The sequence below is a fragment of the Rissa tridactyla genome, chromosome 1 (genome assembly GCF_028500815.1).
Source record: "Rissa tridactyla isolate bRisTri1 chromosome 1, bRisTri1.patW.cur.20221130, whole genome shotgun sequence".
NCBI classification, from domain to species: Eukaryota; Metazoa; Chordata; class Aves; order Charadriiformes; family Laridae; genus Rissa; species Rissa tridactyla.
In genome coordinates this window covers 67,056,818-67,080,906 of record NC_071466.1, presented here as the reverse complement: position 1 = coordinate 67,080,906, position 24,089 = coordinate 67,056,818, and the positions used below count along the sequence as shown (strand labels likewise).

Sequence of the window (24,089 nt, the reverse complement as noted above, 5' to 3'; positions counted from 1 at the left end):
GTCCTGCGTGCCTAATAAGCGCTTGAGGAAGTGGTTTGAATTTGCCTTTTCTACCCAGCCTCTGCTTTCCGTGAAACGCTTAGGAGCCCCACGATACGCAGGTGGCAACGCAGCTGTGGACGTGCTCTCCCTCTGTCACATGCGTCCGAACTTCTCAAGGGCATGTGCAGCAGGAAAAGCAGCAGAATAGATGAAGCAGACGATCCTCGCCTACACCCAGTGCGGACCAGGAACCCCTGGTTTGGGGCTGGGCATGGAGTGGTTGGCGAGTGGCAACTTAGAGAGCGCTGGTAACTTAATTCCCCTACAAATCAGCTTTGCAGAAAGGGCAACTTCTTCAGCTTCTAAGTTTGTGATTTCTGCAGGCTGGTTTCTTCTCTCGTGCTGCTCAATGCAGATGACGTTCTGTTTGCCTGAAGTTGCAACAAACTGATTAAAATATCCACCGGTCTTTCCACGTCATGATAGCCTGCTTGAAATGCACTAAGTGAAATGTAGTAATGAGGTATTTAGGCATCAAAACCAGTTTTCACTTTAATGTAAAGAAAATTCTGCATTCTGTTCCAGCCTCTCTCCTGAGTCAGAGCTCCTGTAACATTGTCATGTTTCAATATTCAGATTAACTTTTCTTTTTACCAATTGCAGTCAAACAGCTAGATCTTAAGGGTCAGAAATGCTCGGTTTGACTGTAATATTCTCTTTCAAAAATATGACAGTGTTGCACTACAGGTATTTATGGCAACAGGCTACTATCCTCAAATTCGGGAGGAGATCAGAGCTATCAGGCAATATATTCTCATGTACGGGCCGTAAGAAGAGCTGTTTTTCCATACACACGCACCATTTAAACACAAAAATGCGGTTGCCTGAGTTTGACAGAAGTTGCTCATATGAGAGAGACTACACATCACTGCAGGATCCCACGCTGAAAAATTTACATTTCTATTGTGGTGGGGTTTTTTTTTTTCTCCCCCTTCTTAACTGGGAAGAAATGTCTGGGTTTGTTTTGCAGCAGCACTAACAGTGGCATTCCTCTGGAATGCCTAACTGGATGAATAGCTTTGCCGGATGAAGCTGGGTGAAAAACCTGCGCCTCCCACTGCCTGCACATGTGTGATCCCCCTGTGATCCAGGGAGCTGGGACTGACCCACTTGCTGCTTCTTACAGGACAGAGCTGCTGTTTCAACCTGGGAAATGGTGGAAGGAGGACAAGCCGAGGAGCAGACCGAGAAAAAAAGCTGATCCTTCATCCTTGGACTTGGTTACTTGGTTTGTTTTTTTTTTTTTTTAATTATTTCAGATGCTTTGGCAACAGTTGTAAATACCTAATACTTGCCAAATAAAATCTTTGGAACAGAATGGCTGACAAAGATAAAATACAATCTGAGCAAAGCTGTTGCTGCTACTCCTAGATAAATAAGGCTCGCAGCGGGTGCGTATGTGGTGCAGGTGGTGGCAGCATCCAAACCAGACGGCAGCACGGACGCAGCCGCGTTGTCCGACGCAGCCCTCGGTCTGTTCTGATGCAGGAAATGCCCCAGCCCCAGCCGCTGCGTGGTCTGCGCTCGCACCCTGTTGTGCTGAGCTGGCGCTGAGAATTAAAACATAGCGAAGACAGAGACACAAACTTAGGCCTGTCTTTGAGGGTGAAGAGTTTTATGCCCGCTGGCTTAAACAAGTCTGTGCTTCTTAGGCACAAAAGGAGGTGACACTTTTAGCCTTGAAGTGTTTTCCTTGGTGTGGTGATGGTGGTTTGGTCCCAAGAAATCTTTAACCATAATATAATGGTATCCAGTTACCTGGTATCTTTTCAGTTTGCTTTTGCGCAGAATAGATTGAGATTTCCCTAGCACTGGGAGTACAGCACGCTCAGGATCTCTCCATCCTAACGGGGAAGATAAAATTAGTATGTTTAGTTATTACTTTGCAGAGGATTAAATAACTGAACAGGTAAGTAACCTGCATAAATTTCAAGATCAGTGTTAAGTGTCAGCACTGAAGATAAAATGCCCGTTGTACATTGTAGAATAATATCCACACAGGTCAGATCAGAACAGCCTCCTTCTTTTGCCATGTTTCTATTTAAAAAATAAATAATCCCCTGGAGCGTGCGGCTGGAGGTAGATGGATCGTGGCCTGCCGTGCACAAGGCACCTGTGTTCCAGTGGCTGAGTTTACACGGGGCTTGTACTTACCTACGGGCGTACTGCCTTTACACCAGTGTATGAAAAAAGACAAAAAAGACGACCGTGGGCTCATAGATGAGGAGCTTCACTTGAAAATACAATTCAACAAACCTGTTCAAAAGGGCAAAGGCTTTCTTTCGTATTGTTAAGTAGAGAATAAAACACGCAGCTGTTTTTCTGCTCCCTTTCTGGTTGTCGGTCCCCCTAGAGAAGATGGGGGGGGGGGGGGAATCTTCATTAGCACTTTGGCAGATGTTTATTTGACGCTGTTGGTATTTTAAATTTGCCAGTGGCTGCATTGCCGTAGTCCACTAGAATGAATGGGGAACAACATCAAACAAAGTACACACAATTAATTTACTATTCTTTTTATTTCCTACCAAAAGAAACTGCTACATTTCCAGAATGTTTTAAAAATCGTAACAATGTGTATACATTAGTGAATAACAGAGTTACAACTTCTGTGTAGCTTTAAAACCAACAGGGGAGGCTGAAATCTGTACTGAGCGCTGTTACTTGATTGACTTCGCCTACAAATGCCATTTAGATTATAATACCGCTGATGGTCTAAATACAAAAGAAATGCTCATTTTAAAGGAAATCCAGTAGCTGGTTTAAAATCAGTTTTAACTTTCTGATTTTATTTAAAAGGAGTTGGGCATCTCAAATGGTTTTCGGGGGGAAAAACAGTAGTCGCTTATTTTCCCCAAAGTTGTGGACAGTTTACAAAACTGCTTAAATCGAACACCAAAAACCCATCTCTCATGAGTAGATGTTGCTCTAATCTAAGAAGTCTCTGAACCCTCACAGACCAACACGAGCAAACATTTAAAAACCTATTTTAAAAATAGGTAGGTAACTGCTTTAAAAAGAAAAAACAAAAATGCATCGGGGTGAGGTAGTAGTCACAGTGCATCCAGAAATAACGACTATAAGGGCAGAAGGGAAATACTCGGAGCAGCCTTTCTGATTCCAGGTGCTTTCTGTGGGCAGCTATTGCACGGTAGGAGAACGCAGTCTGACTAAGCGTGGGTGACACCACATTCCAACCTAGAGCTAGATCACGGGAAAAGAGTGGCTGTAATGAATAGACAACATCTATTGCAATAACTAGACACATTATATGCTTGTTCCTGCGCTTCAGTGAGTATATACACTAGGAGCTAACTGGTGGGTTTAAGGGCAGGACCCACTTCCAGACTTTATGGGAAGTTTTGTAAACGTACTTTGCGTGAACTTGCCCCTCTCTCCATATTGGTTCAGTCCTTACAAGCGTTGACCGAATTCCCAAAAATTTAAGAAATGATACTGTGCCAAATCCCACGCAACTTCCCCTTTATACCCATCTCTCACCTGCGCTGCCCACGAGCCAGGTGGATGCAGCCCTAGCAGCAGGCTAAGTCCTGTCGGTTGTGACGAAGGATAGAGCAAAAAGCCCCCAAACCCAGGTGCAGCACCCGGAGCTCAAACGCCTGCCACCATTTTTCTGTTCCTGCCTTTGACTCGCAGCGTTGGGCTGCCTGCACAGCACCAAGGGTGTACAGAGAGGTGCCGCCGTCTGCCTTTTGTTCCTTCAATTCATATTCCTGCTGGTTCATAAAGAGCCGCCTACGTGTCCGTACACTGATCTGCCCCGAGCTCTAGCTCTCTCAGCAGGCAATTTGAGTTTTAAAAGCACTTCACTCTCCCCTGACCAGTTCCGGCAGGTATCACTAAGTTTCTTACCCCGCCTCGTACCTCTCCAAATGATAATTTCACAAAGTTCATCCTAGCGCGTTCTAGATGAGTCAAGGCCAGCTAAAGGAATAGAAAATACTCTTTTTTTTTTTTTTTTTCTCAGGTAAAAGCATAATTACTGTCTAATGCTAAGATACCTACAGTATATCCTTACTCAGCGATGGGGGAGCCTTTTCCAAAAAAACCCCAAGATGTCTCCGGAAGGGGTGTGTTGTCGAAATGATCGCTGCCTCTGGGACTGGGAATGGGAAAAAGGCAACTAATTACATTCAGAAATCTACAGCGACTCTCATGCATTCCCTTTCCAGAGAGGCTTACGTTTTGCTTCTTAATATACTAGCATGGCAAAAAATGAGATGCAACAGCTAATTCTACACAGAGGGTCTAAGGATGAAAACAAGACAACCTTGGTGCAATCCAAGAAATTCAGTTGAGCTGGTGGAAGAATTTTTATCTAAGTATCAAGTGCATTATTTATTTTATTTTTTTTTGCTGTTCACACTTCAGTTATTGCTCAATAACTATCAAAAAGAACAGAGGAATACTTTCAGTTTAGTTTTATTATATTATAACAGATCTGCAACTACAGCTTATTTCAGCCAAAACATCTTCATATTCCAAACTCTTAAAAAATATCTACATTAATCATATTTTTCTATTCTTAAAAATAAAAAAAATCTACCTAGCATACCAATGCTGCTACAGCACTTGAAAGGGTGCATTACTTATGTCAATTCTACGGTAAATGTAATTACTCTTGCAGTCGTTGTTCTTCCTTTTCCTTCTTCTCCGCTGCTTTGGCTTCAGGTTTCAAAAAGTTTGTTAAAAGCTGTTCCGACTTCTGAAACCATGTCAGAGGCAGTCATTGAGCGTCCGAATTTTTGAAAGGCTTGGTGGTTAGACTGCCTCGTGAGAGAGCAAGCTCCAAATGCAGCCACTAGAAAGGGATTTTGACTAAAAGGAAAACAAACAAACAACATTATAAACAGAATCTGAACACTCTTGTGTAACTCCTAAGGTGGTGGACGTAATCTTTGTACCCACAGACGTTCGGCAGCATTGTTGGGAAGGCCTCGCAAGCAATAACACCCGTGTTTCTCAGACTCTCGCAGAGCACTTTTGGCTCACTATGCTTTTTAAATAAATACTCGCCCTCCCACGGCACAGCATGTGACTGAGTGAGAAACACCATCAGGGCTGAAGGATGCAAAAGGAAAACACGCTTAAAAAGTGGGTAAAGAAGGTGTTCCCTGTCTAGCTTTACCGATATGAAACTTGGTTCTTTCCTTCAGAGTTTCACTCCCTTTCCTCCCCCCTCGCTGGTAACTTGGTTTAGATTTGTATGGCAGGGGGTGGGGGAAGGACATGGGGATGTGGCCGAGAGACAATTTTTAACAGGGCCGTAGTCACTGCTCTGGGGCCTTCATTAGATCAGCTGAACAGGGGTACAGCGACAGCTGTAGCCCACGGCAGAAATTAAGGCACACAACTTCTTCATGCCTCCTACGTGTTTATAAACTGCCTAAAACGAGTCCTTAAAACCCAGTCCTCAAGCGCTGAACCTCCCCTGGAGAAGGCGGCACAGACCTGCCACCTCCAGAGCACCCTCCCACAGCCTGGGCCACGGGAGCCACTTCTGCTGCCTTCACAGCACCAGAGCAGAGGAAAAACACGGCAGAATAATTCAGCGGCCAACCGTGGGCTCCAGTTGCTGGCTGGTTAGAAACCTCCCAAGGCTCAGCCATGGCTGGGACGTGGCTGCCCGTCAGTCTCTAAGGGCCCGCTGACTTCTGTGCCAAGTACAAGTTTTGTGAAGGATCGCGATGTAAAGCGCGGGCAAAGCAGAAATTGAGTTTACGATTAGGTGGTACAAGGGCAGCTTCGAGTATCTTTTCCTTGAAAACGGTGACTTTGTGCACTCATCGAGGTGCAGGGGCGAGTATTTAAGCCACCTTGAGAGTCAGTCCTGGATGCCCAAATACTGCTCTGAAACGAGAGCTGTGCAGCGCAGGCTCCTGGGCGCAAGACAGTTGAAGCACCTATTTCTGAGGTTACCGCATAACCAGCGTGACACACACCGTACTCCAAAGCCACCACCTTAGCATCCTGTCTACCTAACAGGAGAACCCTACCTACTATACCATTAGCACCCCTGAAAGCCGGTGCGATCTTAATGTTTCGAAATCCTGCTCCGCACAGAGCCGTTCTGAAACAGCAGAGCCAGGCCGAAGCGTGGAGGGACGGGCTGGGCTGCCTGGAGTGCAGCCTGCAAGCTCATGCCCTCAATTCACTGAACCTGAAGAGCTCCTCCTTTCCCGAAACACAGGAGATAAACAGGATTGGTACAGCGGGTGTTTGATGAGGGTCACCTTAACACCACCACAGGAGACACAATCTATTGCTGATGCCAATTAGACTCTCCCGCTTTTCCTTCACCTATAAAATGAAGGAGTCTGAGCGAGCTGTTTGGAAAAGCCACAGGAGCCCAAGTCGGGAGAGCCTGGAGAACACATGCTGCGTTTACTGATCTCTCCAACAATTTAATACTGATCTGTTGTACACCGTGCAATAACAAAGTCACCCTTTTAATGAAGTAAAACAAAATTCTTCCTTTAGCTGCAACTTCAAATACACAACCAATCTTGGTTTCGTTTTTCATTCTGGGTGCGTTAGATTTCAGAATTTTAAAGCCTGGTTCGACTGGTCCCTCCCTCCTGCTGGGGGACCTTGTGCAGTGCTCTCAGAGTGGCCCGAGCACAGACTCGGTAACTCCCGTGGACATCGAACTGTGCGCATCTGCACGTGGCATCCAAGAGACAACAAAAGATCTCCCCCTCCTAAAGCTTCAATAGCTCTTTTACCCACAGGGAAGAGGGACTGCTATTCCCTAACTGCTTGTGTCAGGGTTCCTTTCAGCTTTATTTAAAGCAGCTGCTTTCACAGAAAGACGACGTGGCTATATGGACCAACCAGTCGGACAGGAATGGACATAATTTAATGGAAAAGCCAAGTCAGCTGCAGCTGCGTGGCTGCCTTATGTACGACCAAACTGTACTGCCATTTGGCCTTAAAATGGTTACCTTTTTTGAAATTGTATTTTATTTGGAAGTTTCAACTTACCTGCCCCGATGAATTACTTAGGTAGAATGCAAGAGGATTCCCCACCTTACAAAAAGAAAGCTAAATAATAAATTTTTTGAATTATAGGGATGTTACTGCCAGTGACTACCACTTATGTGTCCTTCATACCTTCTGCCTACATTTAATTGCTTTGAAAACACATACCCCACACATAAGTATCCTTGGGAATCGATCCAGGTTTACTCTTCTTCTGCCTCAAACTTGGGAGACGTTAAGATTACTGAAGCGTTTGTTGTATTAAAATTGTAACTATTATGTAGACTGCTGTAGAAAACCCTTACGTTTTTAAAAAGTACATGGATACCTTAGTCCCACCAACTCCAACTTCATTTGGCAATTTCTATAGCAGGTCTACAACAGTCGCCACAGGAGAACAGAGACTCACCCGAATTAAGTTATTAATTAATATTCATACCCATTTGTTTTTTCTGCTCCAGCAAGAAATGCCCAGTGCGCTAAGACTCCGAGAGAACCAGCAAGGAGGTCCCCCTGGCCGCCACATCTCCGGCTGCTTCCTTCGTGGCTGCACACAAGTACTACGAACAAACAAACCAAAAACAGTCATGTGCATTTTTTCTTCTCTTTATAATGACATCGCTGTAGCTGTGAGGGTTAACCTCTGAGACACACAGAGAAGAACAAGTAAGAGATTAATCACAGGCAGCAGCACGTGCTGAAATACACTATTCTTAAAAAAAAAAATAATAATTGCGTTAACATGTGAAAAGTACTTCTCTAATTACTTTTCAATCCTTCACAAATAACATCGCACAACGTATACGCTTTCTCCACTTGGCCTGCACAGAAGATTTAGTCACTAGTGAGTTTAGTGACTCATGTGAGCTGATGCTGCCGTGGCGAGCCGTCACCCCAAACGCAACCAGGTCCCTCCACAAAGCCATGGCACAAACGCGGCTCTCCAGAGTCTCTGACCTTCAGAGTTTACAAACATAAAACCAAGGTGTTTTACGGCAAGCGCATGCAAAATAGAACTAAAACTTCAAATCTTCAAACAGCCTTTTCCTTAGTTTTTGTAAAAACCATATGCGAAGAGAGAACTCTTTCTGCCAACCACCAGTGTCCTCAGCATCTGTGTATGCTTCCGTCAACAGTGTCACGGTGGGTAGGCCCCGTCAGAATATCAGATGTTACATTCCTATTTTAAATATACAAAGGACCTCGGTCAAACTGATCTCTTTGTGGAGCTCTAACTATGAAGAACACGCAAATGGTTTCACTAAATTTAACTCCTTTGTTCTCCACTCTCAACAAGCCCAAGCAGGAAGCCTGAAGGATAGATAAGGCACACAACAAGAGAACAGCATCAATTCTGCTGCCCTTCTCCAAACTCTTTTGTGGGTATGTATCTCTCCTTAGCTTCCCCTCTTGCTAGGCTCTGGAAAAAAAAAAAAAAGCCAGGAGAAATTTATTTTCCTCTCCTAGGAGAATGGAAAAGCTGGCAGAATCATCGGTGGCCAGGTAACGATCCTTAGCATCTCCAGGTTGAGATCCTTAGCAACTCAGGTGGAGGAGTGGGCACTACGCACACACTCGTTTGTGCGCTCCTGAGCATGCCAAGTACGCAAGCAAAGTATAAAGCGAGACATTGTTTGGACAACAGCTCTTACCTCAATTTTCTCAAGTCCCCTGGGCTGGGTTTCTCCAAGGTGTATGAGCAGAGCAGCCCAGGTGTTTTAGAGGGCCATAAAGAATAGCCATATTTTTTAAAGGTATTGTTCTCTTGCAAAATAATGGGGAAAATCTGCATAGAGCTGAAGGATTTGCAGGTAATTCTTCTTAAATAGCAAGAGGTAAAAAAAAAAACCTACTTAACACAAGTAAACCCTTTCCAGTTCATTAGCATAGTTCATTTCTGCTTTTCGTTACTCAGTGCAGCAAAGAATTGTACTTCGCTTCCATTTCCTACTGATCCTTCCAGCAGTAATTGCTGGGCTCGTGAGGCCAGGCAGTTGTGCGTTTTTGCTGCCACTGAGAGGGCAAAGATTCATTAGTCACCACGAACACAGCAGACACCGCTGCGGCGTTGCCAGCAGTTAATTTTCCCCCATCGCTCTACTCCCCTCCCCCCTCCCTCCCCCAAATTAAGATTCTGGATGTGTTTCTCAGTGAGCAGTAGTTAATGTCACATTTCACAAGTGTAATGCTCTTCCGAGTTAGCTGTTTGAAGAAGGTACGCCCTTTTAGGCGGCGTGGTTTATTTTATTAAAAAAAAAAAAAAATAAAAATAAAAATACAGTGCTTTGGAGAAATTACCTCTAATTCTGGTACTTTGAAGATGGTATCTCACAGGATTTTCACTTTGAGGGCTTGAACTCCTGGCAGGAGGCAGGATGGAAATCCTCTGTTCAAAAGCTTTGGGGCCTTCTGACTGACAGCTGAGCACAAGCCCCTGCTTATTAGCTGTATGTCACCATCTGCCACTATTCTGTAGCCCCACAACCTTCCAGTCAGTTTTCAGCTGTATAGGAAAGCTCTCCTCAAACTAGGCCAATTATAATACCCCGCTCCAAAAAAAAAAAAAAAAAAAGTAGTCTTTTGTTTGTGACTTTTTAAAAAGTAAGTCTCAAATACATGTGGACTACCTCGCAGGCAACAACAAAAGCAGACCTTTGTGCTCTGCACAGAGATGCTGGAAAACAAATCCATGCCATACCTTCAAAGAAGCAGAACTACAGGAAATTAACTTGAATGAGAGGGGAAAGGTATAATGCCCGGGCAATTCGTGCGCAGAGGCTCAGCTCCTCAAAGAACATCTCAAAATAAAAGGATGAAGAACATTAGAGCAGGCAATGGGAGAAGGGATGAAAAACTCCTCCGAGCCACAGTCACTGCTAACAGCTTTTAAAATAAAAGGAGGAATCCCACGCTACCATCAAGACGAACTGGCATACTGCCAAATCCGCAAAGGACAAAGTCTTCCCGATGCTTTTCCCAGCCTTCTCCTAGAACAACGAAAATAAAACTGCTGTCTTCCCGCTCCCCCAGTCCAACATCCCCCACCAAGTATCTGTGACCCGCTGTGAAGACGTCTCAAGCAGTTCTTTAAGGACCACGGGGGTGACATCCTTAATACGCTGCGCTGAGCAGTGACAACCGGTGGCAACGTTACAAGACCTCGATTAGATGGACATGGCTGAACAGTCAGCGGTGATGCCGAGAAGGCGGGCAGTTCTATTCCCTGGAGAGATGCAGAACGATGTATTTACATGAGGATGAAGGATTTTGCCTTCAGTGAGGTTATACCACGTTCAACCAGGGATGAACACGTACATCAGAAAGCCTAGAAAATGTGGTTCTTGGAATAGCTGAGGAGACCAAGACAACTGGATGCTGGACAACAGGGAAACTGCAAAGACTGAAACTGCAAAGACAGCAATCGGGCCACTTAAGGTCAATCAGTCTGACACCAGTCCCAATCGAAACAATGGAGAGGTTCACCTACAGTTCAACGGACAGACCTTAAGAGATAGAAACACACAACCGATGCCAGTCAAGCTGGCTGCTGGAGCAGGGTGTCTTGCTTTGTTTTGTTTCTTAATAGGTCTGCGCAAATCTGATGTCATTATTTCACAGGGTGACGAATCAAAAAACCCACCTCCGTATAATTAACAGACAGTCTTTTAATGAAAACTGATTTATGCTAAGTAACTTTCTGAAAACCAGTTCCCTGGCCCTTACCCATGGAGCACACATATACTATTATAAGAAAAGGCCAGATGAAATACAAATGTTATCGTTGAAAAAAATCTCTGAATAAAGTATGGCAAGGAGATCTGCTGGAGTCAGAACAACCACAGCCCTATTCAACAGTTTCAACATAACCTCCGCGATTAAACAGTGCGTAAATATTGCCAGAGCTGTACGCAGCAAATACAACACGTCCCTCGCGTAGAGTCACCCGGATTTCTTGCTTACCTAAGTCCATCCAAACAGTTTGTACTGAAATAAGAGTGCAACAGAAACAAACAAAAAACCAAACAGAACCGAAACAAAAAGAAGGCTGTCATACTGACAGAATATTGGAAAGCAGAAATTCAAGAGTTTTAGGTTGCACGCAATTCAAAATTCTGTCCCAGACTGCCTGGGTAACTATGGCCAAGTCATTTAGTAGCTTCATATATTTCAGGCCAGAAAATAAGTTACCATCACTCCTCGAAGGCAAGATAAACATTAGCATTTGGGGAGCATTCAGACCACGGTGTCACGCTTAACTATACCATTGCCAGCAAGTTTTAAGCTGAAGGAACTCCCAGCCCAAACTGTGCTGGCAGATCAAAGCCCAGAAGAATGACCCATTTACGGGTATTGTATGCTTAATTAAAAAAAAAAACAGCCTGTTACGTAACTGAAAATAACTGCCCTCTCTTTGAAAGAAAAAAATTAGGATGTAGTAGTTTTGCTGTGTTAACTGGGAAGCACAAATTTTGCTATGGCTGTACACAGGCAGCCCTACTTACAACACTAGCTCCTACACACATTGAAGTTAGAAAACCAAGGGCCCATGTGGTATAAAAAGTAACGTATATCTGCGTGGTTTTGATGCGCAACATTCCTAGCAGTGAAAAAACCCAAACAAAACAGGGATTCATTTTTGATTTTTTTTTTGTTTAGAGAACAGAATGTGAAATATGGGATAGCTAAAGGTTAAACACATAATACTGATGATGATAAGGAAGGCTAAAGAGCCTATGTGAAACGTCACGCTTACTGAGGCTGCAGACCAAAAGACAGCTTGGAGATTAAAATTTAATTCTTGAATCTGGGACGTCCTGAACAAGTTCTCTGCACTTGTTTTCCTCTTACACAGCAGGAGTATTACACTTCTAATGTGCTCAAGGATCCGCGTGTGAAAAGTACGACTATTCTGATATGATCCAACTGGATTAGATCAGCTAACATCAGCTACCCCACAGAACAAACACTTTTGTTTAATTAAAAGGTTTAAGATTTTCCTTTTCTATACAAAATAATGCAGCTGTCAAGGACCATTCTGCTCCATCAAATGCAAGATTCAGGTTTAGACCATTATCAGATAGGAACAAAATATTTTACCAATATACACTTCTGACATGGCAGATATTCATACTCTCAAGAATTTTGTCTTTTTCCTTTTGCAAGTTAGTTCACAAAAGTACGTAGCTGGAGATTGTGCATATAGACAGGGAAACCAGTATCGATGACTTAGGCTGGGAGAAATCACTCAACTGATGTGGAAAATGTAAGTTGGCTTTTATATAAAGGGTGCTTATACTTTTATATTCCCTAATCACACTTTTAAAACTTAGATAGGTCCTTGAGTGTGAGACACCAGGCAGTTTAAGTTAAAAGAAAATAATCCAAATTTTATATTACATTTTCTGGATAGATGCAGGAGCCAGGGGACAGATGTCATGACAGACGAGCAGTGCCAGGCTGGGCTGCACGTGCAATGGAGAGGGCACAGTGGACAGGACCCACGCCCCCCCTGTTCGGCTCACTCTGCAGAAGCAGGACTAGAAATGAAGGTGCTGCTTCTCCGTTAAAATATAGGCGAAATTTGCTGGGCAGCTGGACACTATAAGAGCTTTTAGCTGAGTTACCCAGGGACTGACAAGCACTGAAGAGCTCCCTGAATAGCTGTACAAAGAACGAACGGCAGAAATTAGAAGCACCGCTCAGGCATTTATGGCAAGAGCTGTCTTTTTACCCCCTACGCAGTACTCAGCACTCCCTCTCACATGCTGCTTTGCTTCTCTTGACCGTAGCTGGAACTGGGCAACTGGAGAGAAACTATATTTGGCTACTGGTTTCAGGTAAAAGTAGTCATAGGCAGCAGCGAGCTGGCTACCCATAACCTTTGGAAGGGAGGAGAGGACAAACGTAGCTGCTGGGGAAAATACAGAAAAACTCATCGTAATGTTTAAAAACAAAAATCCAAATCCTCTACTTCAAGGACCTAGCCAAATTTTAAACATGTTAGGAACTAAGACTGGTATAACCACGCTTTATTATTGACCAGTTCTCCAAAGAATAATAAAAAGAAAACCTTAGAGAGCTGTGCCATAGTGAATAAAAGCTGACTTACCTTTTCCCCACAGGCTGAGTACTCATTCCTACCCTGGTCAGTGATGGCACTGATATCACCTACCAAGAGCATGGTGAAGCTCATCTTTGTAGAGCAGGGAATCAACAACTGTAGACCAAGCTATAATATGAAATTGCAAAAGGAAAGAGAAAAAGAGTATATAAAACTTAATTTAAAATCTTGGTGATGACGTTTACAGGGCAGTTGGCAGCTCATAACTGAACTGGAGGCAAATTTCAGAAAAACCTCCTTTATAGTGGAGGACTGCTACTGATTTTGGGGGGGCCATGCATATGATTCAGTACTGATTTTAAGGCCATAAGGAATCACCTTCATCATGTAATCTGACCTGTAAAAACAAACGTCAAAGGTGTCCAGACACTTCACAGTTTGGCAATCTAACAAAATTCTAGGTATGTTATTGTCATTCCTGATTTCTTTGTCTGTTAATAAAATCTGCCTTACTTTTAAACTGAATTTATTAAGCTTCAGCTTCTAATTAGAATTTATTGTGCCTGTCTGCTTAGATTACAGAGCTATCTGCCGACAGTAATCCTTCACCGACACCTGTACTTCCGGCTCACTATCAAATCACCTGATAACCTTTCTTGTCTTCAACTAACAGAGGTAAATTGTCTACTGAATTTCCTACAGACTTCTGAATAAAAGTATTGTGAAAATAACCAAGACAATCACTCTAAGCTCTAAAGTATTCACCGAGCCAGTCTTCCCCGCTGCAAAATTCGGCATCTTCAAAAAGCCTTTCTTCCGCAACAGCCAAGCACAGAACACTAAAGCAACACGGTTAAGTTTGCAGCTTCTGGTTTTCCTGGAGAGCACGGAGACTTACTTTCCCGCCCCATCCTCCTCAGAAAGCATGCATGCAGTACATTCCCAAAGGAGAAATTTTAAAAGTGATATATGGGAACTACAGTATCAGTGTGCTAAGGACATGAGCTCAAGCAGGAAACGTCCAAAAATAGGTACAGCTTCAGCACTACAAACTGATGATGACATGAAAAATAAGAGGAGTACACAGATCTTTTAATAACATTTGATTGTGCTCAGAGGACATTGGCCTGATCCAATGATCTGGATTTCCCTCACACTGGAATCGTGATGTATGTTGTCTTAGCTGAAAAAAAAATGACATCAGATCAAAAGAACAGACAGATCAAAAAAAAGAAGTTAAGAGCGAAAAACCTGGGAGAGAATTCAAGGTCAGTGACATGACAGCATGTTCTGTGTTGTGGCACAGAGCAGACAGTAGAATCTCCTTTCTCAACGTAATTTTGCATTTGAGAAGCTTTTAAAAAATTGACTGACAGTAACTCCCGGACCCAAAGAACATTCTTCTTAAAAGGAAGCTGAAGTCTATAGTTTCTGCAAAATTCTCAGGAACCTTCTCGCAAGAAACACAAACCCTAAAAACAGCGTTTGTAACAGACATTATAACCTGTATTAAACCTGACAACTGCTTTCTTACAGCTCAGCGATGCTGCCTGTAATGTCTGTAATCCAGGAGAGAGAAAGCATCAGTGATAGAACCAAGGTAAAAAACAAGAAGGCAACCTACAGCTGGACATCACACAACTGCTATAAAGGCACATAACTGTTTTTATTTCAAAAAGCCACTTAACTAAGAGAAAAAAGAAACAGAACACAACAGAGACAAAGAACAAAGTGGGGGAAAAAAATAAAAACAAAGAGCCCCAAAAGCACACAAGTCATACACCAAACTTGTGCCACACCTCAACATTCAAAATTGAAACTGGAAAGAGTCCCATTTGTTTGCTGCTTTCTTGAATCCTGCATGACAAGAGACAATGAAGATGGAGCGTCCCCTCTCTCCAGTGTAGGGGTACACTTATCTCAAGAATAACAGCTCAAAAGGAGAACAGAGATATACTAGGTAATGTGCTCATTCTAAAGCGCTCACCCTGTTTTCCTGACATTCATGAAAAAAGCAACAATCCTGCATATAAAGAACATTGTTGACATAAAACCAGAAAAAAGATACACTACAGTGCTCTAAAGCTCTCTAGCTGGCATAAACTGGAGCCAGGCTATTTAATCCTCTGGCAGAGTTCATCCCCCCTTAAGCCTGGCCTGACTGCCCACGGTTACAAATCAAGTCTGCTATGGGTGCAAATAAGACAGCAGACTTCATGCAGCGTAACTTGGGTACTGTATGACCCCCCAAAGTCCTTCATCACATAGGCATAACCATACTGCTTCCAGAGCCCAGCTTGCTTCACAGTCTGCTATAGTATCTGTACTGATGTGGGTATGCGGAAGGCGGCTCGGCACAAACTAGTTGTCATATTACATCTGTTTTTCTGTTACAAAAGACTCCCGTGGCACCCAATAATGAAAAATTGACTGTTATGTACAAAACGGTTCTGAAGAGGCATAAACATTTATCAGAGATTAGCATTTCAAGTAATTAGAGGCAGAGCTGCTGCTTGTTATGTATGTGAAATAAGACTATGTAGTCAAAATGTGATGAAGGCACTCATGAATTAATTTTACACTGATCACAGTAAATGATCAGTATAAAAAGCATCAGACAGGCAGCTAATTTTACTAAGTATACTTTAACCATATTAGTAATTGACTGTTTTAAAAAAGTTGTAATGGCAATCTAGAGTTAATTTTTTTGATTGTTTGTTTTTTGTCAGGTCTAATGTACGAATTATATATGTACATGCTAATCTACAGCATGGTGTACAGTATCAAGGAACAGACAAGCTCATGAACCTCAAGACGTATTCATTTTTCAGACACACCAATATACGGTGAAACAACAATACTATTCTCCAGTACATCTGCACTTATATAGATCATCTCAGCTAAGGATTTTAAAACAGTTCACAGAGAATAAAAAATTAATTTTGCAATAACTCTGTAATGTAAAACACGTTATAGCCATTTAAATAAGAAATAAAATGAGCAGCTTTTTTTCAGCAACTAAATTAAGTGTCACTCTTAAAATATCAATTTACACAACTCATGTAAAGATAGCCATCCTTCCCCTTCAATCTTCAGGGGAATACAGTCAACCAATTACTATATATAGTCCAACCACTGGACTACAACTGAAAGAAAACAAACAAACAAAAAAATAACCACATTGCTAAAAGCAAAAGGTTTCACTTACCTTTCTCTCCATCTGAAATAAGATCTCTTTCTCCCTTTTGAACAATTGTCAAATTCCCCATGGCTTGGCTGAGTCTTAATACACATCCATGATGATCACTACTGTCTACGGGGTCTCTAAGCTACAACACAAGAATTCCATACACAGTACATATTTTACTACTAGAACAATATATTCTAACACATGCTACTTCAGCATATGTACGGGAGGGAAAAAAAACACAATAAAAAAGTATCATCATCAGTCTTTCCAGGTATTTTTTTTTTTTATACCCACTGCAGTGCCAAAAAAATGCATAAGAATGGGTCATCTTTAAAAAAGAGCTCTGTTTAAGAATATGCATTATTGTGGCAATTATCCCATGGAATAAAAACCCAGAGAGAGAATGCTTCTCGCATATAAGAAACGGCACATAATGTTTAAGCCAGTAATAAGTTGTTTATTTTTAAAACTAAAAGACTAAACTTGCACGTACTTAAATATCAAAAAGGAAAAGGGCTCACCATGGCTTCATACAGTCTACTGAACTCCATGTAGTTTGGAGTAAGAATAGCTCGCTGGTAGCCTTGAATAAGAGAAGGCTGCTGGGAAATGAGCCACAGTCCATCCTGCAAAAAAACAGTTAGAAGAACATTTACTGAACAGATTCTTGAATGTCAAACCACTGACTGAAACAAGAAAATACTTACAGCATCAATAATGATAGGGATTCCTTTCACTTTTGATTTTTCTATAATACCCTGCAAAAAAATGCAGATAACTTCAAGATGCTTGTTAATTTAAATCTCGTAAGTTCCAAAACAAATTCATACAATAAATCTGATCATACAAGTTGTTTTTCAAAGTAACATAGAAAAAACCTGTTACATTCTGCAAACTGATATAAGACATTTTCATATCAACTGGCAACTTCACAGTTACATTGTTCTCTCCCTGGTTCAAGTATAATCAACAGGGTTTCCGTAACGGACATCTTGGTGTTGATATGCAAACAAGCAAGCGATCGCACTCGCTCTCCCTGCTGTGGGAGGTGTGCAATCAATACCAACTAAGTACATAGTAAACATACGTCTCCAATTAAAAAAAAAAAAAATAAAATCCAAATGAATATTGCCACGATAGAAATCTATCAGTAACTGTAACATTAATTTTAGTTGCTTTTCTGATGATAGCCCCATTGCAGTACTTGAGTTGATGTACAAGCTTCCCAAGACAAGGACATGTCATTTCAACTCATGGTCCTGGAGGTTTTATACTTCCAAAGCAAAACCCAAAAGGCTCAGAGAACAGACCATTTGCAAAAGTTTTTTTCAGCAAGCAGTATCTACTGGCAGCCCGTCTGCCCTCGATCTCCCTCCTAACCAAGCAGTAGCAACAACTGATAATCAAGCTTTTTTAATGAGCAATGGCTGACAGTCAAGATTTTTGAATGTTGGTCATTACCAACTTGTCTTTGAAGCTGGAGAGTTTATCTTTCTCCTGTTTAAGATAAGAGAGGATGGTACCTATCCAAAAGTCTAATTATTTTTGAACGTTATTAAGCTCTTCAGATTAGCTATCATACAGCACTGAGCTCCACAGGTTAGCATGACACTACGTAAGGAGTAAGGAAGAAGTTTTTAATTAATGTTCAGGGTACTGGACACACCTCTGTTCTTGTATTGTGGTCAAAATAAACACAGCCCATCTTGCTTTCTGTAAATTATTGATTGTGGTATACACATATCCTCACTAACTCATTCCTACCCGATTCTGATTTTTGCAATACCAGTAGAAATACTTCCCTTCTATTTTTAGATGGATGACCAGAATTTAGCGGCATGCTTCAACTCAACACCACTTTTATTTGTTTGGGCACTGTTTGCATGTTGTAAGCATGAGACTGAAACACGCACCACCGCTCCACAGCCTCAGGACTTGTCTCAACACACAGCTGCAGCTACCTTAGATGCCACTATGGAATAAAAACCTTTCCATGACACACACACGCTTGCACAGGTCTCGGCTTGGGCTGTGCATCACAGACTGCCAGGTGCCCACCCTCCTTGGGATCCTAGGGGAACACCCCACAAGTCTTCCCTCATATTCAGCTACTTAAATAATTTTGAACCAAGAGCAAGTTTTACACAACTTGCAGCATTCAGCTACTACTAAATTATTCAAATTTATGAATAAGTATATTTAACAGCTGTGCAAGGATGGAATCTTAAAACATACCTGGAATTAGTTGTGGCATACTGAAAACCAGAGCGCCTTACTTTCAAAGCTTTTAAGAAATTTATGAGACAGAGTAATTTCTTTATTCATTAATGTTAATCTGCACAGATGTGCACAGCTCAGTTTTCCTTCACAGAAACTGTACTGCTTTGACCCTGCTGTGTTAAGTTCGTTACCAATTACGTTTAATTTGACTCACTTGGTTATAATAAAATAAGGCTGCGGCTCTAGCAACAAGGCTTATGTTTGTCGTTTTTTTTTTGTCTTGTATAAACGAATGTTATACATACAACAGTCCAATTATTTTTGAACCACACTAAGCTCTCCTGATTAGATATCATATGGCACTGAGCCCCAGAGGTTAGCAAGGTATTACGTAAGAAAGCATTCAGATCACCCTCCCCCAAATTTTGCAGATACAAATACTGTTTACTGCAATCTCGTTTTAATTAGAGTATTTTTGTACATTAGCAGCTTCACCAAACTCCTTCAGTACACTTAAAATGATTACTGCTCTACTTCCCACTAACGTGAATCACCAGTTTACTCTAGCACGTCAACTTTAGTAAGCCAGTCTTTCATGACACTTCATTTTTTAAATCAAAAAAAGATTTCCCCAACAAATTCCATAAGGGCGTCTGAAGGAAGACACCAGATCTTAGAAGTCCTTATCCTTCCGAACTATTCTCTTAAATTCATTATGAGCATTCCACAGAACTAATTTTGCCAAAGTTCTGTTCCCAAAACAGTTAAGGTTTGGCCACTGCTCTTCTTGTTTGGCCCCTTTTCACATTTCCCCATAATTGTCATTTTGTCTACTTCTCTTTTTTCTATATAGGTGTCTAACAACAGGCCAAATCAAGAATCCTGAAGATCCATTTTCCACAAAAAGAACGTAAGAAAAAAAAAAAAAAAAGAAAAAAAATGTGGAAGTTACAAAGCATGAAAGTATACATGCAGTTAAACAGCTTCTGGAAGGCTGGGTCACTGGTACACTCCAGAGAAATAAGACATTTCTTCCTAATAACGATTTGAGTTCCTACCTCTCTAGCATGTCCTCCACAATCCTGAGACACTTGACCTCTTCTCTGAAGAGAAATTTCATCTTGCTAAGTAAAACCTACTGGCCAAGCAACTTTTATTGTGTACCGAGTCTCTGAGGTATCAGTTTCTAATCTAAGACGCTGAGCGATCTTTGCTTTTTAGTTTCGCTCCTTATAAAACAAATAATCAGGGGATACAAAGTCCTTTGTCTTATTTAGAAAGCTCATTTTTGATTAAAAAAAAACAAAAAAACAAAAAAACAAGCCAACAAAAAAACCACACAAAGACCAAACCAGCCCCCAAACAAAAAACTACCCTAATTATTTTTGTTTCCTCTTTCTTCCTTAAACCCAGACAGAAACTGATTGGAGACTGACAAGGAACCTCAGAGAGGAAGTTCTGGGGAGGGAGGGGGTAATCTGGCAACTGAAATAAAGCAGTAACAGAGATAAGAGAACCCCCGTAAGACGACAATCACCCATTTGAAGGACACAACATTCACTGGAGAACCTCTGCTTCCTATTGATTGTGGCCAGGACCCATCTCACCTGCTGCCATTTAAAGGTCAAGTGGCTCACCACTGGAGAGCAATTCATCCCGCCTGGCTCCGACACCGCATTTAGGGTGGGATGAATCACCAACAGACATACCTGCCTCTCCTCAGCTATCACAGAGGGAGCAGAGACACCTTACCGATTTAGACACCAAGAACTAGGTGAGATGAAGCCCACTTTCAAACACTCTATTACTGCAGATACTGTACCTTTAAAAAAAAAAAATTGTGTAAGAGGTGTTTACAGCAATGATGGCTACATCCTCTGTGCAGAATATTTTGTTCCTGGAAGCAAAAATCAATTTTTAGCTGAATCTGTACCTCCATATTTGGCATGGACTTTCCTGTTTTAATACTTGTAGCATATAGAAGAACCTTCACTGTTAATTGCACAATTAATACAGCTCAGGCTATCTCTACTTTCGCTCCAAAACTTATTTAATGGTTTCTGATAGGATTCTGTGTATGAGCAGGGATCACCTGTTCAGCTTTACCCCATGTAATGGTGATTTATATGGGAAAGGACTTAGAATAGAACATTGCTAACTAAAAATAGTAACAAATGTTACTAAGAAAAGACCTGAAATCCAAACACCAATCACACAAATCAACAGCAAGAGATACAGGTATTAATGACAAAACAAAGACATCACCCCTTCCCTTCAAGCGGCATTTTGAATATTAAGATTTTGGAGATTCTAGCTCCAAGATATCCCAATGGACTACCTTTCCTTGCACAGAATATACTATACCATAACAGCAGTGGTTCAGCTTGGTTCAGTACAAGGCAGGAGCATTTCTTTCACTCGATTCCTAAGCATTCCAGGACATCCAGAAATGAAGGACTGGGCTCACGGAGCAGAGAGGACAATGAGGAGGAGAAAGTAACACACTGCTGTCATCCAACCTCATGACCTATGCCATACTGGTTAGCTAAGACTGAAATTTGGATCTTTCCTCTGCAATATTCACATCCAGGCCCAAGTTTTGGTGTCCTTACCTTTCACGTAGGGAGTCCTTATAAAAGGGATTTGGGCAGTCTCTTGCTAGAGACATCCTGCTTTGTATGAGTTAGCTAAATACTTGGTGACTCTATGAAACAAGTGATTCCACAGCCCACATTTGAATGAGGAAAGGGAAGCAGGTTCCACCCCGCTGTGATTAAAATCAGCAATAATGAACTGTCTTACAAGAGTGCAGGACTCATGCTAGAACTAATCTGTAACAAGAGCTTCCTCTCCTTATAAGCAAAGGCCAAATCTTAAGTTTCTACCCTAATTAAGCCAAAGAAGAAATGACCTGGGATTCACACATCCCATGAAGGTGCTGTATAAGACAACCTCCCACAGAGTTACCATTTGTTAGCAGCACAAAATACTCGACATTTAGGAATGCCCAAAATAACATTCCAGTGATTGCAATTTTGGGTGGAGGTGGTTGAGGGGAGGAGAGCCAGAGAGGGTAAAATTAACCTGAATCAACTCCCACTCTACTCTTGAAATACAAAATTTCCTGAAAAATCATTGTTCTGTGACTGGGTACCCAGGACTTGTATGCAAGCAACCTACTCAAAAACTGAAAAAGTTGTCACAGTAGAAACCAGTGCTCTATCTGGGTAAAGGTAACCCTTTACTGTAATTGGGAAATTTAACAAAGTAAGGGCGATGTGTTTTAACTAATTCTTTTATTATTATTATGGAAGCTATTCCCTGAAATGCAATGCATTCGTTTCATTAGAAATCTGTGTTCTCTGTCCCAACTTTCACATGGGAATTATAAAATAGATTCCCAAAACCAAATTCCTATTTTTTTGTTGGAAAAAACCCCCAACAAACCTAACAACAAAACACCAACACACTGAAAACCAGAACAACACACACAGAAAATCAGAATCAGTCAGGCTGGAAAGGACCTCAGGAGGAAGAAGCTTAAAGGAGCGGATGGACAGGCGACTGCTGAAAGAAAGCACAGTAATGCAGAAAAACATGATACAATTTTTCCAGTTAATAGCCCGTGGCTGTGCTATGAAACAACATTCACCTGCACTGCACTACGGGCATCCAGGACTCTTGCACGCTTCCACAATTATTATGGAAAAAGGGAAAAAGAGAATGGGCCAAGATGAGCCAGTGCAAGACATTGGCTGCAAAAAACAGCTAGGAGTGGAATGGGGGGGGAAAACATGTGAGGGAGGAATAAATTGCTATGGAGCTCCTACAATCAAAAGGTATCTCATCAGCCATGGAAGTCTTCACAGAGCAGCCACCCTGAGGCATCAGGAGCGGAGAGCAGGTGGTGCACCCATAGTCAGCACCCACAGCTTCTTGCCAAACTCCGCAGTCAGTCCAGACTTCTCCACCCAAGTCCAGGAGCCAGCAATAGCACACATGCCCCATTCACTCTGCCTGCCTACAACACTATACGAGCTGCTTTTCCACAGCTCCTGGGAAAAGACAATTAGGTACAGTTTTGTCCACACCTGGCTTAAATGTAATTTTCAGCTTTTTTAATTAGATGTGGATTGGCAGCAGAACGTCTGCAATGATTTTTAATATATTATTAGTCATATCACTACTTGTGTTTTTCCTGATGAACTGGTTTAGATACACAATAACTTTGGCATTCAGTGTTTGCAAAGGGAAGAATCAGGAAATTAGAGCCAGTGGTTTTAATAAAAGATTGAATTTTAATGAAATAAACAGAAAACCACAATAGCAGCATATAAAGCAACATCTATCCCACAGGAGTAATTAATTTTCACTAAGGAAGCATCACACTGTCATCTTTTGACCTTGCAAAGGAAAGATACTGAGGGCAAGGTTTCCTTTACTGACACCAGCTACGAACAGTGCATTTCCCATGTCCCTTCAAGAGGGCTTGTCTTGGCCTACTCTTGGCAAAATTCCTTACCCATGTGCTCAAAAAGTAGTACAGGCTTCAGCATGCCACAATAATGGATAGCACTGACCACGATGACATCCAAACATTTTAGGAAGCAGTATAACCTTGCCTTCAGCCCACCGAAAGTGCACTCTACTGCAACCTGCAAATGCTAAGTACGTAAGTAAGTCTTCTGCTAGATGTTCCAAAGTAAAGTTAAAATATCTGAGGGGAGCTGCTAAGCAGGTGTGGTCCTTTAAACAAGAGTTTGCACCCATACAGCTTGTTAAAAGCCAGATTTCTAAGAGATAATAATATCCTTGCTTGTCCAAACAGGAAACTGCCAGATCTCCTTGCTATCTGGGCAGTTTGTGCCTTGCCTACACTCACACATCTAAAACTCGAGTCAGCTGAGGCCTGCAGAGCAAGCCAATGCTATCCTATACTGTACTCCTCTGGCAGGGTAATCGAAGGCCTGCCCATAGCCCTGAGAGGTTAAAAGGCCCGTTCTCTAAAAGTTCAAATACCACCTTCTGGAATGCTGGTTACATTAAGGCGACCGATAGCGCGGTTTAGCTCCCCTGCTCCCATCCGTTCTACTGATCTGACAACGCTGACTGGCCCAGGCTCCTGGGTGACTAAGCTGGAGCCACCAGACACAGCAAGAGTGACTAGCTTCTGGTTTGGTAGAGACATGCATAACGTGCATAACGTGGCACTGGCTAGGTCTCATACAACCTTAAATAATGAAAAAGGAGTGGCAGCTCCTTTTATAAAGAACCCTCTCCTGAAAGCTAGGATCAGAAACTGCTGTTGAAATGCCACTCTAATTGCTTGTATTTTCCGCATGGATGCTGCTCTCATCCAACAATCCTGAATCCATGGTTTTGTCTGGAACAGAGACATAAAAGGGAAGAAATAGCCAGAAATTTCACTGTAAATGCTGCAGCTGGAAGCATTTCTGCACATCCCCCTCCCCAAGGTGCCCAGGAGGAACAAACAAGTTCAACCCCACCACGCTGCAAACCAATTCCTCCAAATAGGCACTGAAACGCCTAGGAAGCATTTCCGCGTTCCTTGCTTCA

General features: G+C 42.1%; 2 protein-coding genes across 14 annotated transcripts in view; one reads left to right on the top strand and one right to left on the bottom strand.

Annotated features, from left to right (window-relative positions):
* Positions 1-16,317, top strand: part of CARS2 (cysteinyl-tRNA synthetase 2, mitochondrial) — a 59,690-nt gene extending 43,373 nt beyond the window's left edge. For 7 of the 8 annotated variants that reach the window (XM_054188359.1, XM_054188358.1, XM_054188360.1 and 4 more), the window contains one exon: positions 1,169-1,360. In XM_054188359.1, coding sequence (XP_054044334.1) covers positions 1,169-1,243 — 75 coding nt within the window. In that variant the 3' untranslated portion in view covers positions 1,244-1,360. Of the gene's footprint in view, positions 1-1,168; positions 1,361-13,677 lie in introns of those variants that run through there. The other variant, XM_054188355.1, reaches the window with a different exon arrangement.
* Positions 4,467-24,089, bottom strand: part of NAXD (NAD(P)HX dehydratase) — a 50,493-nt gene continuing 30,870 nt past the window's right edge. For all 6 annotated transcript variants that reach the window (XM_054188352.1, XM_054188349.1, XM_054188353.1 and 3 more), the window contains 5 exons: positions 17,000-17,050; positions 16,814-16,918; positions 16,311-16,431; positions 7,481-7,601; positions 4,467-4,878 (listed from right to left, as the gene is read on the bottom strand). In XM_054188352.1, coding sequence (XP_054044327.1) covers positions 4,728-4,878; positions 7,481-7,601; positions 16,311-16,431; positions 16,814-16,918; positions 17,000-17,050 — 549 coding nt within the window. In that variant the 3' untranslated portion in view covers positions 4,467-4,727. The remainder of the gene's footprint in view (positions 4,879-7,480; positions 7,602-16,310; positions 16,432-16,813; positions 16,919-16,999; positions 17,051-24,089) is intronic.